This window comes from Anarrhichthys ocellatus, unplaced genomic scaffold (genome assembly GCF_004355925.1).
Source record: "Anarrhichthys ocellatus isolate YVR2014 unplaced genomic scaffold, GSC_Weel_1.0 scaffold10, whole genome shotgun sequence".
In the NCBI taxonomy this organism is placed as follows: domain Eukaryota; kingdom Metazoa; phylum Chordata; class Actinopteri; order Perciformes; family Anarhichadidae; genus Anarrhichthys; species Anarrhichthys ocellatus.
The window spans coordinates 2484394-2498520 of record NW_022280040.1 but is presented as its reverse complement, the minus strand read 5'-3'; the positions used below and the strand labels follow the sequence as shown (position 1 = coordinate 2498520).

The window sequence follows — 14127 nt, the reverse complement described above, 5'->3', positions numbered from 1 at the left end:
GGGGGGGTGTGTTTTTTGGTTGGTGTGGTTGAAAGGGGGCAACCCCCCCCCCCCCCCCCCCCCCCCCGCCCGCAGGTGTTTTGGAGATTGCGCTGTGTTCTCATCTGTCCTGTGTGGTCAGGTGTATGGAAATCCCCAGGCTGAAGCAAAGGCCAGGCCTGGATTGTTCTGTGGTAACTGTTGAACCTCAGTTTGTATTCATATTAGTTCACGTTCGACCCCACACAGTTCAGAGTAACAGTCTATTGTTTCTGGATTGTGTAGTTGTGCTGAGTGTTTGCAGGCTGCAGCTAACTCTAGCTGTGGTTATCGCATTTCCTTGTTTTCTTATTGCCGGTTCTAAACTAAAATCCAGCTGTTGTGGACCTATATTTCTGATCTCAGTACAAGTTTTCTGAACAACATATTGGACGGAATAATTGTTCTCTATCATGGGGGGAAACCGAGTGATTTTTTTCAACAGGGGGGGTAGAGGAAACAATGAATTGAAACCTAGGTATAACCCTGTACTGTGTAGGTCTAATGACACAGGCCTAAATGCTGTTCTGTGTTGGAATCAGCTGTTGTAATGACTCCCTTACACAACCAAGTTGTTAATCCCAACGTCTTGCACATGTCACAACGATCTGGGTTGGTGTAATTACTGAATTACTGGCAACATACGCGCACAACTTATCTCAGAAACAACTGAAACGTCCTCTTTGTTTGTTTTGACCGTGACTGAAACATGAGACGTTCTCACAGTCCGTGTCTGTTGGCTCCAGAGTTCCTGATGACAGCCGAGCATGCGACTTCATCACATATATCATTTTGTAGTCGTAGCATAGTTGACGGAAAAAATACGTCGGGTCAACACTATCAACCTTTTGTCTTCGTCTCACAACGTTAACGCCCCAGACAGTGGTTTGAATCTGCAACACCAGAGTTATTTCTTTATAGTGACAGCATGAAGTCGGACCAATACAATCTATTGAAATCAAATCGTTTGAAATTTCCCTTTTTAAATACCTGTTAAGAAATTGTAGGTGGGTCTTTTAATTGATATATGCTCTGTACTAGGTCTCCATTCGTGTTGATTTGAAATGCAAAACTATGTACTAAAAACATTCTTAAGCAGAACACGTTCTGCGTTGCTGAATGCTACTCTTGACTCTCTGCTTCACAGTTTGGTCCAGTGGCTGAAGCACAGCAGGAAGGAGTACTGTGAATTATGCAAGCACAGATTTGCGTTCACACCAAGTAAGTCCTTGTGACACTTGAACAATTTTGAATAATATTTAAAGCATTATCAAAGATAAAAGATGATTTTAAATGTCTCTGGTTCACTCGTTCCTCTTCAGTCTACTCCCCGGACATGCCCTCACGTCTGCCCATCCAGGACATCTGTGCCGGCCTGCTGACCAGTGTGGGCACGGCCATCCGCTACTGGTTCCATTACACACTGGTGGCCTTCGCATGGCTCGGGGTGGTTCCTCTCACTGCATGTAAGTAAGAAAAAGTGGATGTGTACTAAAGGCCACAGTGATCTCCCTAATAATGGATTAGACCTTTTCCTACAGCTCTTGTCAGTTGTTTCGCAGTTTTATTATCTTAAACATGTAATTTATCTACTTCTTCTTGAGAATTGATTCAACAAAGCAACGTGGTATAAAAAGGTCTATCTGATTGTAGCTGATCAGTTTGGTTCATAGGTTTTAAAGTAGAGGTTCATTATATTGTTTGTAAGCTTCTCATATTAGCTCATGTTCATGGTTTAACACGATCAAGGGAATTACAGCTTTAGTACCATTACGTAACAGGCAGTGCTTTGCATGTTCCAAGATATTTAAATCCATCTCAGTTCTCAATGTAAAAAAAAAAAACAACCTGCTAGATCTATTTCATTCTCACATGTTGTGTAAATAGTTACAAAGCATCATTTTTTTTTTTAAACCGAAAAATGACTTTATTTATCTGATCTCTGGCTCAGGTCGCATCTACAAATGTCTGTTTACCGGCTCTGTGAGCTCACTTTTGACACTGCCGCTGGACATGCTCTCCACGTGAGTGATGATACCAGCGTTCTCACACTACTAAAGCTAAAGCTCGTCTCCTTTACCGGTCTATTCTGTTCTTTTCCACAACCCGTACTTATTAAAGGTGTTCATCTTTGTGCTTCTGCAGAGAGAACCTGCTTGCAGATTGTCTACAGGGCTGCTTCGTGGTCACCTGCACACTGTGCGCCTTTATCAGCCTGGTGTGGCTCCGAGAACAAATAGTCCACGGTGGAGCTCCTCACTGGTTGGAGCAGCACCAGGCGGCACCGCCCAATGCAGCCGGACAAGCCAATGAGGTACTTTGTTTGACTGGTTTGCCAACGAGGCCACAGTCTTATTATTTTAAATCAATAAAAGGAAGAATTGTGCAATGACACCAACAAATGTACACGTTAGTCAGGATTTAAGCCAAACATTAAACAAACATATGAAGATATTTACAGTAAAGAGTTCTTTGTGTGTCTTGTATTACTGTGTGCCTAATTTAGAGACCATATACCTACTTTGCATACACAAAATCAACCTTACTGTCATCTCTCCCTATGTCAAAAACATGCATCCCCCCCCCCCCCCAACCTCAGGCACAAGCTGCAGGCCAGCGAGCAGCCGACGAGCCCCCTGCAGCCCAGCCAGCCCCGGCTGATCCACCAGCTCAGAACGACGCAGAGCCCGAGCCCCCCGATGTCCCCCCGGACCAGGGGGATGACCCCGAGCTGGAGGAAGAGGAGGGAGCCGCCGCCGAAGACGCCGACCCCAACAATGGAGCACAAGGTTTGAATTTGATAAGTAAACTAATCTCAGAGTTTCCAGTTAAATCTTTTTTTTCCAGCATTTGTAGTGGTATTTTTGGTCAGTACTGAGCGAGTTGCTACGCTGTATGAAGTGTTTCCCTCACTGCATAAAGAGCATTCATTTTCAGACACGCGTCAGCACAAACAAACAATGATTATGTTCCAGAATGGCACACTGCCGGTCTGTCTGTCACATTTCACATTATGTTCTGCCTGGTTCGATTTTACGGAGACGTGCTGTGATGCATTACCATATTAAGTTACATTGCTTCACATCACGGCGTGGTGCAGTTCATGCACACATGACAAGCAGAACATCATGAACATAGTGTTTACAAAAGGTGTTGTCTCCAGTGAAGACAGCAAACAGACAACTCCAGGGTTTATGGAAATGCTCTGTTAAAAGCTAGAACAAACACTACCACTGCCTTTAGAGCACACAATTCATTTGAGAATGATACAACGATGTGTCGAAGTGTTACCCCCAGCACTCATAACCCACTTATTTGTTTTTTTTCCCGCTGTGGTTAATGGACTGATTTTGCAGCGGGCTTGGCAAAATAGGTCGTTAATGAATTGTGATTGTATTAAACATTATTCTAGCTGTGGGGCGTCGCCGCTGCTAAATGAATGCAGAGGTTGTTTTGCAAACAAATTGTCCCCAGAACAGCATTAATAATTTAATCCTAACAGCGTTCTTAAGTACAATTTTTTTTTTTTCTTTTGTTGTTGCTAAAAGCCAACTCATTAACATTTGCCCCGTCGCCATACGGTGCACTGTAATGCCGTGGCCATATCTGACGAGCAGGAAGATGCACATGCAACCTATTGTGACTGATCTAGGATTGGATGTTTATGTCGGTACTTGTTAAGTTGCTTATGGTTGTGAATGTCCTACTCGTCTTTAACGTGAATATGTTTCTGTGTAGATGACATGAATTGGAATGCTTTGGAGTGGGACAGAGCGGCGGAGGAGCTCACCTGGGAAAGGGTAACTCTGCGTGACATTACTGACCCCCCCCCATCCCCATCCCTAGTACACAATGTATTCTTATCAAAGTTTTTGGTTAGTTGTGTTATATATCATGAAGTACTTAGAATCTTTCCATTTCACCTTTTCAGATGCTTGGCCTGGATGGTTCACTGGTGTTTTTGGTAAGTCTTTACACCCATAATTGTCGGTTTTGATTTTTACACTCATGTATGATACATTTTTAATAAAATTGTACTTGGACCCTTTTGTCTTGTAGGAGCATGTTTTTTGGGTAGTGTCTCTCAACACACTCTTCATCCTGGTCTTTGGTGAGTACTGCAGACTAAAACAAGGATTTATCATCCGCATAATGATTGATTTCATGTATTTGATGATTAAATGTAGTGAAGGACAAACACGTTAAGGCCTCAAACAAAAAAACGAAGCTAACATTAAACAGAATATGACATATTATTTATTTATAGCAATGGTGCAGGTTGGTTGCATTTGTTTTTTCCTAGTTTATATGCCACAATGAGAAAACGTCTTCCATCTTTTCGTCTTTCAGCATTCTGTCCCTACCACATCGGCCACTTCTCCGTTGTGGGTCTTGGCTTTGAGGAATATGTAAGGAACTGCTCTCATCAAATTGCAGCATTGTTCCCCAACATTGCGTCTCTTGAACTGTGATTAATTGCTCGACTTCAACCTTGTGCTGTTCCTCAGGTCCAAGCCTCTCACTTTGAGGGCTTAATCACCACCATCGTGGGCTACATACTGCTGGCGATGTCGCTCATCCTCTGTCACGTATCCTTCCGTCTAAATGTGAAAAACTAAATCAAACATAATTCCATTACAAGGACGGGGAAATGTATTCTGCTGGGTCTGTGCGGGTGTAAATGTGTGATCCTTAATGGCTGCTTCAGGGACTGGCTGCTCTGGTCCGGTTCCAGCGCTCCCGACGTCTCCTGGGAGTCTGCTACATCGTTGTCAAGGTAAAGCCTCCTAAGTGCATTCCTGCGTTGTGTAACTCACGTCCGCCTCGTCCTTGGAGGAAATAGAGACTGAAGTATTTACTACCTGAACGTAACGCCTGTGCCTGAAACTGAATGAGAAGAAAAGTGTCGCATGATTGTATTTCAGAGCCTTTCTTAGAGATTTTAAGTTTTTGATGAACCCACATACGGTGTAAACTAAAGTGATACTGTGACACATCTCTGGTTCCATTACAGGTCTCTCTGCTGGTTGTAGTTGAGATCGGTGTTTTTCCACTCATCTGTGGCTGGTGGCTTGATATCTGCTCTTTAGTAAGTCTCTCTTGCACTCTTAAATTATGTCATTCTTGTTTTTGGAAGGGCCCCCCCCCCCCTCACACTTGGTTACATTATTCTTTAAACTGATGTAATGTTAAGACTTGGTAACTTGGTCATAGGAAGATTAATTGTATTTCTCATCCTTGGCTGATCGTCACAGATACATATATACCATATTTCATAATGACATATAGAGACAGAACCGGATGGTCACACAGTTCATACCTTTATTAACACAGAAAACACACTGGCCTGGACAGTTGGAGAGAGTCACATATGCCTCTGTGTTGTGGCTCTAAACTTGTTGTCTACAAGTCTCTGTGTCAGCAAGTTTCGCTAAGTGGCCCAGTCCCAAGTCCCCTCCACCTCCTGTGGCCGCCAAAGCTCTCCCACCTATGCTACACTTTGTAAGCCAGTGGGTGCGTTTTCACGAGCCTGTCCCGAGCCAATCAACGTGCCCGGAACAGGTGCAGCAGCTTGGACAGCATAAGGGGGGAGCGCATCCTTCCTGCACTGTGTGCAATAAGCACTCTGTCTAATTTCAGTTCATCCCACAAATTTAAAATGGGCTTCTTTAAATGACAAAGCCGTTTTGTTGTACGTCATATGGGACATCTAAAATAGACTTCCTATTTAAAGGTTTATAGACACAACAGCACTTACATAAGTTAACAATGCCAATATGGAGGATGGGATTTACCTTTTGAGCAGCAGTGGAGGAGTCGTTCTTCCTGCATATACTCTCAGGAACTAATTAACCGTAGTCTAATTTTAATCTGTTCAGCATACGGTATGCACAAATGTTACTCATAGCACATTTTATCATCGAGGGAACAGTGCATTCATTTGTCAAAGACAAGTAATTAGGATGCATCATCTTTGAACCGGTCTAAATGCTCTCTTTCTTTAACACTGTTCCTTCCTGCAGGAGATGTTCGATGCCTCCCTGAAAGACCGAGAGTTGAGTTTTAAGTCGGCGCCTGGTACCACCATGTTCCTGCACTGGCTTGTGGGAATGGTCTACGTCTTCTACTTTGCTTCTTTCATCCTCCTCCTGAGAGAGGTAAGATCCTGATGAGATTGCCGTTCATTCCTCAGTCAGTTTACTGTGCGTAGGTTCATTTGTATGCGTCCCCGCTGTCGACAGCTATGGCCGGCGGCATTATGTTACGTCTGTACCTCCATCCGTCCGTCCCATTGTGGTGAGCACGATATCTCAAGAACGGCTGGAGGACATGTCTTCATCTTTCGCCCAAACGTCCACTTCGACTCGAAGTTGAACTTTTTAAATACATGTAACGCTAACTTCTATTGTTGTTTGTTCCATCAGGTGCTGCGGCCGGGAGTGCTGTGGTTTCTGAGAAACCTCAATGACCCCGATTTTAACCCGGTGCAGGAGATGATTCACCTGCCCATCTACAGACACCTGCGGCGGTTCATCCTGTCCGTGGTGGTGTTTGGCTCCATCGTGTTGCTCATGCTGTGGCTGCCCGTCAGGCTGATCAAACTACTGATGCCCACCTTCCTCCCCTACAACGTCATGCTCTACAGGTAACCAGCAGGCACAACACAATGACTCAACGATAAACTGTGTGAAAGCTGCTGCCTTGTCTCTGTGAAATGGTGTGTGTGCAACCACTTCCTCCTGAGGCCAGATAGCCGCAACATCTCCCCGTACATCTTGAACAAAAGAGGAAATTGCCAACTTGAAAGACTGATAAACTACGACTGAGCTGCAGTGAACTACCTGTTTGAGTAAATGTTGAGAACAGATGTCTCAACTCTTCGATGTGACCACGTGGTTCATGTCCTTGCACACGCTGTTTAAATGGCTGTTTTTCTGACCCCATCCCCCCTCTTTCCCCTCAGTGACGCCCCGGTCAGCGAGTTGTCTTTGGAGCTATTATTACTTCAGGTTGTGCTGCCAGCTCTATTGGAGCAGGGACACACTCGCCAGTGGCTCAAAGGCCTGGTCAGGGCCTGGACAGTCAGTGCTGGATATTTACTGTAGGTCAACACATTTGAATACACTTCTACATATGTCATCATACATGATATTTTCCTCTAGACTGGCTGTCTATAACCAAACCCGTCTTTACCTCCACAGAGACCTCCACTCCTACCTCCTCGGGGAGCAGGAGGACGACGCCAACCAGCCTGTCAACAACAACAACAACAACAACCCTCCTCCTGGTCACCACAACAACAACAACAACCCTGCCCCTGCTGTTGGCGAGGGGCTGCATGCAGCCCATCAGGCCATTCTGCAGCAAGGGGGACCAGTTGGATTCCAGCCTTACCACAGACCCCTTCGCTTCCCATTCAGGGTGAGACGGTCCCATGGTTTTGAACATTCATCACTGCAGTTTCTGGGGAATTGCATGTTGTGTAACTGTTTTAAGTATAGTTACTGTACTTGTTTGATTGACCCACACAAAGGTACCACTTACTGCACATTTTAGGTTACACAACCCCCAGTTATTACACTCGCCCTCCTTCATGTTAAAGGCCTTTATCTTATGATTGTCAATTGTAGTTTATAAAATACAACATTGACACATTTACACAGTGTAAACAAAGAATGGAGAAGCACAATCTGATATGACTAAGCTTGGTTACTTCATTGCTTTCACATGTATTCTAAAACTGTCCCTATCTTTTCTTTAGATTGTGCTGCTAATAGCGTTCATGTGCTTCACTCTGCTGGTGGCCAGTCTGCTGTGCCTAACCCTACCAGGTAAGATGTGGTGGCATGAAAGACAACCAGCAATTTATTTTCTACTTTGCAGACTCGCACCCAAACCATAATTAAAGGGTGAATCTCTATATATATATATATATATATATATGCATGACTGTGCTGTTGAAGCGGTTCTTTTTTTGAAGTTCACTTCTTTGTAAACCAGACCTGAGGTTCCCTCTCAAGCTGGGACGTTGAAGAGATGTCATGTTTTGTATTTCAGTGTTCACCGGGCGCTGGCTGATGTCCTTCTGGACAGGAAGCTCCAAAATCCACGAGCTGTACACAGCGGCGTGCGGCCTCTATGTCTGCTGGCTGTCTATCCGCGGAGTCACCGTGCTGCTGGCCTGGATGCCCCAGGGACGCACCGTCATTGCACGCAAAGTCCAGGAGTGGACCCTCATGGTGGGTTTCTGTGAGCAGCCGCCATTGTAGGCAAACACCAAAACTGGGCAGCACAGTGGTTTTGTAATAAGTTCTCTTTCCAGCTATTAAATTGTCTACAGTTGAGCCTTAAGGCAGTGTTTTTGTTGAATGTTGGTTGCTTATTACAACATCATTGGGCCGATAGCCAAAATGTGCCAGCACCTGCATAGTAGTACTATCCCAACCTGTACTGCCGTAGTTTTGTCCCATGGAGGAGGAAATGTGGTACCATCAAAGGGGAATACCACTCAAACTACTTGTTCATTTAATCGTTTGAAGCGTTGAAAGTTTATGATTATGTTCATCGTATTTTCTTCCTTTGTTTGTGCAGATTCTGAAGACCCTGGTTGTAGCTCTGCTGGTCGCTGGAGTCATCCCGCTGCTGCTGGGCCTGCTGTTTGAACTGGTCATTGTGGCCCCGCTCAGGGTCCCCCTGGACCAAACACCCCTCTTCTACCCTTGGCAGGTATGATTGGGGCTCTGGGCTGTATGGGGTTTTAGTGGTTCATTGTTGTGTAGGTATTGTGTTGTTATTGTCACCCCCATGTTCATCCCTTGACTTCTCTGCTGTCTACAGGACTGGGCTCTTGGAGTGCTCCATGCCAAAATCATTGCTGCCATCACTCTCATGGGCCCTCAGTGGTGGCTGAAGACCGTTATTGAGCAGGTGGGTCTGAAATGGATATTTAGCTTTTATCTCCTACTCTAAATGAGAAATTGATTTTAGATAAGATAAGAAACAAATACATGAATTGCTTTTCCACTATAGTTGACTTTGCATGCAGTAAATATACAGTTGAAGGGTTAGTCTGTAATTCAGTTTGGAGAGCCTGAGTTAAAGCTCCCATGTGACTATGAATTCACTCTGCTCAGACAGTGGGTCCCTCCCACATCCATAGGTGCTGTTTTTTGTTTTTTTTTAGCTGACTCGCTCTTTTCTGTTTAAGAAGAGGGATACGAGAATTACATTGTGATTATCTGTAGAGTATAATGACTGTAAACTTTCTCCTCAGGTTTACGCAAACGGCATTCGCAACATCGATCTCCAGTTCATCATCCGTAAGCTGGCGGCTCCGGTCATCTCGGTCCTGCTGCTGTCCCTGTGCGTGCCATACGTGATCGCTGCCGGGGTGGTGCCCGCTGTTGGTGAGTACCTACGTACATGGAAATCAATTCAACAAAATAACAACATTTAAAACCAAAAAGCTCTTTTTTCTCAAAAACTGGAGAGCCCAAAGTAAGAAACAAATAATAAAAAGTGCGTTACTTTTGCAGGAGTTATCCCGGAGATGGAGATTCTAATGCAGAGGAGAATCTACCCGTTCCTCTTGATGGTGGTCTCGCTGATCGGCATCCTGTCTTTCCAGATCCGACAGTTCAAACGCCTTTATGAGCACATCAAGAACGACAAGTAAGGATCTATTAGCGTAGAGCCGTCTGTAGAAATCGACATGTACTTTACAATTTTTAGCGCTTATTTTTGTCGTGGTGATCTCTTTACAGGTACCTGGTTGGGCAGAGGCTTGTCAACTACGAACGGAAGGCTGCAAGAGCAAGCTCGATCCCACCTCCCAACCCCGTCGCAGAGTAGAGTTTTGTGTCACGCGTTGCCACATTTTTGCACCAGTTACCCTGCGTACATCCCGTCTGCTCATAAGCCCACCCTTTTTTGATTTTCAACTCAGTCCTTGGACCGTTATTCTTTTGAATCTCCCGTGGATTTTGATGAATGTCGTTCAATTTCTTGTGTTCCTTGTCATGCCCATCAACGGTGGGATGGGGAAAATGTATTATAATCATGGGACAGCTGAGTAATTCCTCACACAAACGGTGTGGGCAGGAGGGTGAGGGGGTCAGAGGTTTGATATGAAGCTCAACATCTGTATTGTCATTCATGCCTTGCTTTGTAAAGTGCTGCCTGATAATTGTACATGTGTAAATACTTTGAACGCAGACTTTGTCTTTAAAAAAAAAAAGAAAAAAGAAAGACGGATATGGATTAATGCAATGACCATTGTACATCTTAAAAGTGTATGTATAATTTATTAAATCAGACTGACAATTTATCTTTTTTGTTGCAAGTGTTGTAAAATGCTGTATGTTTTTTTTTTTTTTTAATTCTTCAAACTTTTATTTTAAAAATGTTGCATTCATCTCAATGAGAAGATACATTTCTCACATACGTTCGCCCTATGGAGGTGTAAAGCGTTATCAATACATGACTGGCGGTGGTGTGATTGTCTCATCCTTTGGTATGAGTGGAGAATTTAGAACAACTCCAAACATCTCTGCTAGAACACCAGGTATCTCCTCATCTTCAAGGTCCCTGGTTGTGGTTTCCAGCACTCCCCCGGCTTCTTCCGATAGAAATGTGGTGCTGCTCAGCTTGCGGCCGATGTAGGTGAGCCTCCCGCCCGGTTTTAAAACGGTGCAGAGGGACTTGCAGAAGAAGATGGAGCAAGGGGAGCTCTGGTGGTACCGGCACATCTCGTCAAAGTCCTCCAGACGCCGAGGTTCAAGGCTGAACTTGTAGATATCTGTCCAGTCTCCATCTGACCCTTTGTTCTCCTCCCGTTGCCACTCCAGAAAGCACATCCCCGTGTCCCTCCTGATGCGGTACACGCGGTGGCCCTGCTCCTGGGGGCCGCTGGTCTCCAGCGAAAGGGGGACACTAAAGCCCGCGGTGCCGAACCCGACGTCGCACAGCCAGCGGTGCCCGTCGAGGCTCACCATCAGGACCAAATGGTCGAAAGGTGGGCCGTAGCGGCCAGTGGTGCCTTTCACCTGACCCGAGAGCAGCGTCACCTGGAAGCCCAGTTCGGCCAGCAGCCAGCAGAAGAGCCCGTTATTCTCACAGCAGAAACCTCCGCGGCGCTGCTTCACGATCTTATCGTACAGAAGAGGGGGGTCTAGTTGAATCCGTCCGCCGCTGTGCACTGTGAGGTTTTCAAACGGAACCGACATCAGGTGACTGGTGTGGACCGACCACAGCACCTCCAGGCTGGGCTCTATTGGGCCGGCAAACCCGATGCGCGACAAATATGTCTCCACGTGCATCTCAACGGAAGACATGATCGCTGTTTTTGTTTTTTTGTGTGTATGGATTACAGACAACTAATACTTTTAGTCTCAACTTCTCTGTGAGCTGGCTGTAGAGGCCACGGTTCCAGTAACAATATAATTGCTTCCTGGTGAATTTAAAGGACAAGTAGCACCGCCCTGAGGGCAGCTCCTGCTTCAAGAAATAATAAAACAACATATGTGGATACAACAACCATACACAGCCTGTCGTTTTGACAAGTACAAGGTTCAATGCTTTTTTTATTCATGTTTTTTTATTAAAATGCAACTTTGTGGAAAAAAATGTTTTTCAAATCATGAGTTTCTTTTTTGACAGAACATTTTTTGCAGAAAAAATGTTTTAGATACAAATGCAATGAAAATCAAAACAATAAGTACAGCTTTCAATCAAAATTGTAGAATTTGCAAACATACAAATATTCAAATTATCCAATGACATTTTAAACATCTCCAAATTGCATTTAAGTGGCAAACTACACCTAAAATCTGACCAACAAAAACATTAATGAAAAAAAAGTGTTATGTTGCATCATTATATGAATGTTTGAGCCTCAGTGGGCATAAAGAGTGTCTTGAATTTGTCAGCCCCCCCCCAAAAAAAAGGATATATATATTTTCAGACCAGTGACGTCACACATCGACACTCCCTTTTCCCCAGTAGAGGGAGAAAGATGGCGCCCACACATGTACTGAGATGCTGTCAACGGGGTTTAGCGTGGATACCTGTGATTTTTATCGCGCTGGTCGTCTGCTGGTCGTACTACGCTTACGTGGTGGAGCTCTGTATATGTGAGTACTCGTCCTGCCGCCGTCCGTCGCCTCTGTAGAGCCTTAAACCCCCGCTGGTGTTTTCATTGTGCGGTCCACACTAACACACGCAGCTGCTGCTGGCCAGCAGGAAGTAAATGGACTGCAGCTCAACAATGGTGTTGGCAAGCCCGTCCACATCTAGATAAAACCTAATTATACATGAGCTGCCATCGCCTTGGGTGGCCTCGTTTTAATGGGAAATGTGTTTTGGGACAACTTTTCACCGTGATGGTAATATTGCTGCCGCTCTCGTCTCTGTTGTCTCCCGGTGTCGAGCTGAATGGAGTCTGGATGGCGAAATTAAAACGCTAAATAAACGGTGTTTGGGCGGCTGAGCAGATGCATACTTTAATTCGAATTAGACTTCTGGTAATTAGCTTGGCTCTGAGAGTTTTTTTTTGTTTATTTAGCTCATGTTGGAACAGTATTTGTAATCGGAAGAACAGAATTAATTTGATAAGTGGTCACTGTGGATGATGTAATGTATAGAGTATTTCCTCATATCAGGATTATTGTAGTGTCAGGGTCTGCTTTTGTCACACCTTCAAGCACTCACACAGACTTGGTGAAAACTACATTCGTGGCTCCTAACTTTTTTTTTTTTTTTGGGGCTCGTGGCTCCTTTAAAATGAGGCCATATGTATGTTTGATCCTCACTTTTCTGGTGCACAGATGTTTATAGTGAGAGTTAGTTTTCCCTCAGCAGATTGAGTTCATCAGTTTCTGATTTTAAAGGACTTTTTTCTCTCCAATGTGAACCCGAGATTTGAGACTGAAAGCTCAGATCCAGGAAACGGTAGTTGACAAAACAATCCCGTCATTATGTGAACTAGAAGTCGTTAAGATGCTCAGATAAATAGAAATCATAAGACAACATGGGGACAGAGGTTGTGTGTTTTGACCGAACGCTTCAGAACAGCCACTGAATGCACCATTCTGAGGAGATTCTTATTGACAACGAGAGAAGAGTAGTAAAATACATCTTTCTTATCCCTTTTAAGCATTTTGTGACTGATGTATAACCACTGTTGTTTATGCTGCTATATAACAGTCACTGTTTAGGTGACGATGTCTTTGTATCTAACGCTTTACTTGTCTCTGTTTTCTCTCTTTCAGTCACCATCCCCAATATAGGAGAGCAGAGTGAGTGTCTCGATGAATCAAAAATAATGTTCTTTAAATCCATTGTGAGTGTGAATGAACAGAGCTGAGCCAGTTAGCTCTTTCTCTGCACACCAAGTGACGGCAGCAGTTCCTGATATCAACTGTTCAATGTCACTGACGCTCTGCTTAATAATGCTTCCCCTCCAGTTGTCTACCTGATCTTCTTCCACCTCTCTTTCGTCATGTTTGTATGGTCTTACTGGAAGACCATTTTCAGCCAGCCTGCCAACCCCTCCAAAGAGGTACAATAACCTAATTCTAACCAAATAATTAAAAAAACAACACTCTGCATCTCTATAATCCCCTGTTGACATTCAAATCTGCTTTTCTCCACCCTAGTTCTGCCTGGCCAAAGTTGAGAAGGAGCGCTACGAGAAGGAGGAGAGGCCAGAGTCCCAGCAAGAGATCCTGTGGAGAGCCGCCACCAGTCTGCCTATGTACACCCGCACCGGAGCCGGAGGTACGTCCGCGCGTCTCAAATGTGAACGTTGTAAGTGAGCGTGTGTGTGTGGGAACCTTTCCCCATAACGAGATCCCGTTGTGTTGCAGCGATCCGCTATTGTGACCGCTGTCAGGTGATCAAGCCCGACCGGTGTCATCACTGCTCCGCATGCGACATGTGAGAAAAATCCCTCATTTTATCCAATGCTAACTGTGACACTTCCTCTTGAGTCAACCAACATTCTTTTCTCTTTAACCCTTTAATGTCACACTTTTCCCCTTTTTTTTATTCTCTTCCTGTGTGTGTGTGTGTGTGTGTGTGTGTGTGTGTGTGTGTGTGTGTGTGTGTGTG

The 14127-nt window shown here is 44.6% G+C and overlaps 3 protein-coding genes across 4 annotated transcripts in view; 2 read left to right on the top strand and 1 right to left on the bottom strand.

Annotated features, from left to right (window-relative positions):
• The window catches only part of LOC116385140 (E3 ubiquitin-protein ligase MARCH6), a 12984-nt gene extending 1703 nt beyond the window's left edge, over nucleotides 1–11281 (top strand). The window contains exons 3-25 of the mRNA XM_031850356.1: nucleotides 1166–1239; nucleotides 1341–1484; nucleotides 1970–2042; nucleotides 2164–2332; nucleotides 2618–2807; nucleotides 3757–3818; nucleotides 3950–3982; nucleotides 4078–4129; nucleotides 4369–4427; nucleotides 4527–4607; nucleotides 4727–4795; nucleotides 5033–5107; nucleotides 6042–6176; nucleotides 6444–6664; nucleotides 6983–7120; nucleotides 7221–7440; nucleotides 7781–7850; nucleotides 8077–8258; nucleotides 8611–8745; nucleotides 8857–8946; nucleotides 9293–9425; nucleotides 9555–9690; nucleotides 9783–11281. Coding sequence (XP_031706216.1) covers nucleotides 1166–1239; nucleotides 1341–1484; nucleotides 1970–2042; nucleotides 2164–2332; nucleotides 2618–2807; nucleotides 3757–3818; nucleotides 3950–3982; nucleotides 4078–4129; nucleotides 4369–4427; nucleotides 4527–4607; nucleotides 4727–4795; nucleotides 5033–5107; nucleotides 6042–6176; nucleotides 6444–6664; nucleotides 6983–7120; nucleotides 7221–7440; nucleotides 7781–7850; nucleotides 8077–8258; nucleotides 8611–8745; nucleotides 8857–8946; nucleotides 9293–9425; nucleotides 9555–9690; nucleotides 9783–9870 — 2629 coding nt within the window. The 3' untranslated portion in view covers nucleotides 9871–11281. The remainder of the gene's footprint in view (nucleotides 1–1165; nucleotides 1240–1340; nucleotides 1485–1969; nucleotides 2043–2163; nucleotides 2333–2617; nucleotides 2808–3756; nucleotides 3819–3949; nucleotides 3983–4077; nucleotides 4130–4368; nucleotides 4428–4526; nucleotides 4608–4726; nucleotides 4796–5032; nucleotides 5108–6041; nucleotides 6177–6443; nucleotides 6665–6982; nucleotides 7121–7220; nucleotides 7441–7780; nucleotides 7851–8076; nucleotides 8259–8610; nucleotides 8746–8856; nucleotides 8947–9292; nucleotides 9426–9554; nucleotides 9691–9782) is intronic.
• On the bottom strand, nucleotides 9972–11473 carry LOC116385141 (arylamine N-acetyltransferase 2-like). The gene has a single exon (XM_031850357.1). It carries the CDS (start codon nucleotides 11349–11351, stop codon nucleotides 10491–10493), a length of 861 nt encoding a protein of 286 aa, XP_031706217.1. The 5' UTR covers nucleotides 11352–11473; the 3' UTR covers nucleotides 9972–10490.
• A 540-nt stretch (nucleotides 11474–12013) lies between these two features.
• The window catches only part of zdhhc20b (zDHHC palmitoyltransferase 20b), a 6346-nt gene continuing 4232 nt past the window's right edge, over nucleotides 12014–14127 (top strand). For both annotated transcript variants that reach the window (XM_031849875.1, XM_031849874.1), the window contains exons 1-5: nucleotides 12014–12149; nucleotides 13287–13313; nucleotides 13482–13576; nucleotides 13674–13794; nucleotides 13884–13953. In XM_031849875.1, coding sequence (XP_031705735.1) covers nucleotides 12032–12149; nucleotides 13287–13313; nucleotides 13482–13576; nucleotides 13674–13794; nucleotides 13884–13953 — 431 coding nt within the window. In that variant the 5' untranslated portion in view covers nucleotides 12014–12031. The remainder of the gene's footprint in view (nucleotides 12150–13286; nucleotides 13314–13481; nucleotides 13577–13673; nucleotides 13795–13883; nucleotides 13954–14127) is intronic.

Bases quoted from the DNA above. Each gene is read 5' to 3' on its own strand.
- LOC116385141 (XM_031850357.1), bottom strand. From the start codon at position 11,351: ATGTCTTCCGTTGAGATGCACGTGGAGACATATTTGTCGCGCATCGGG.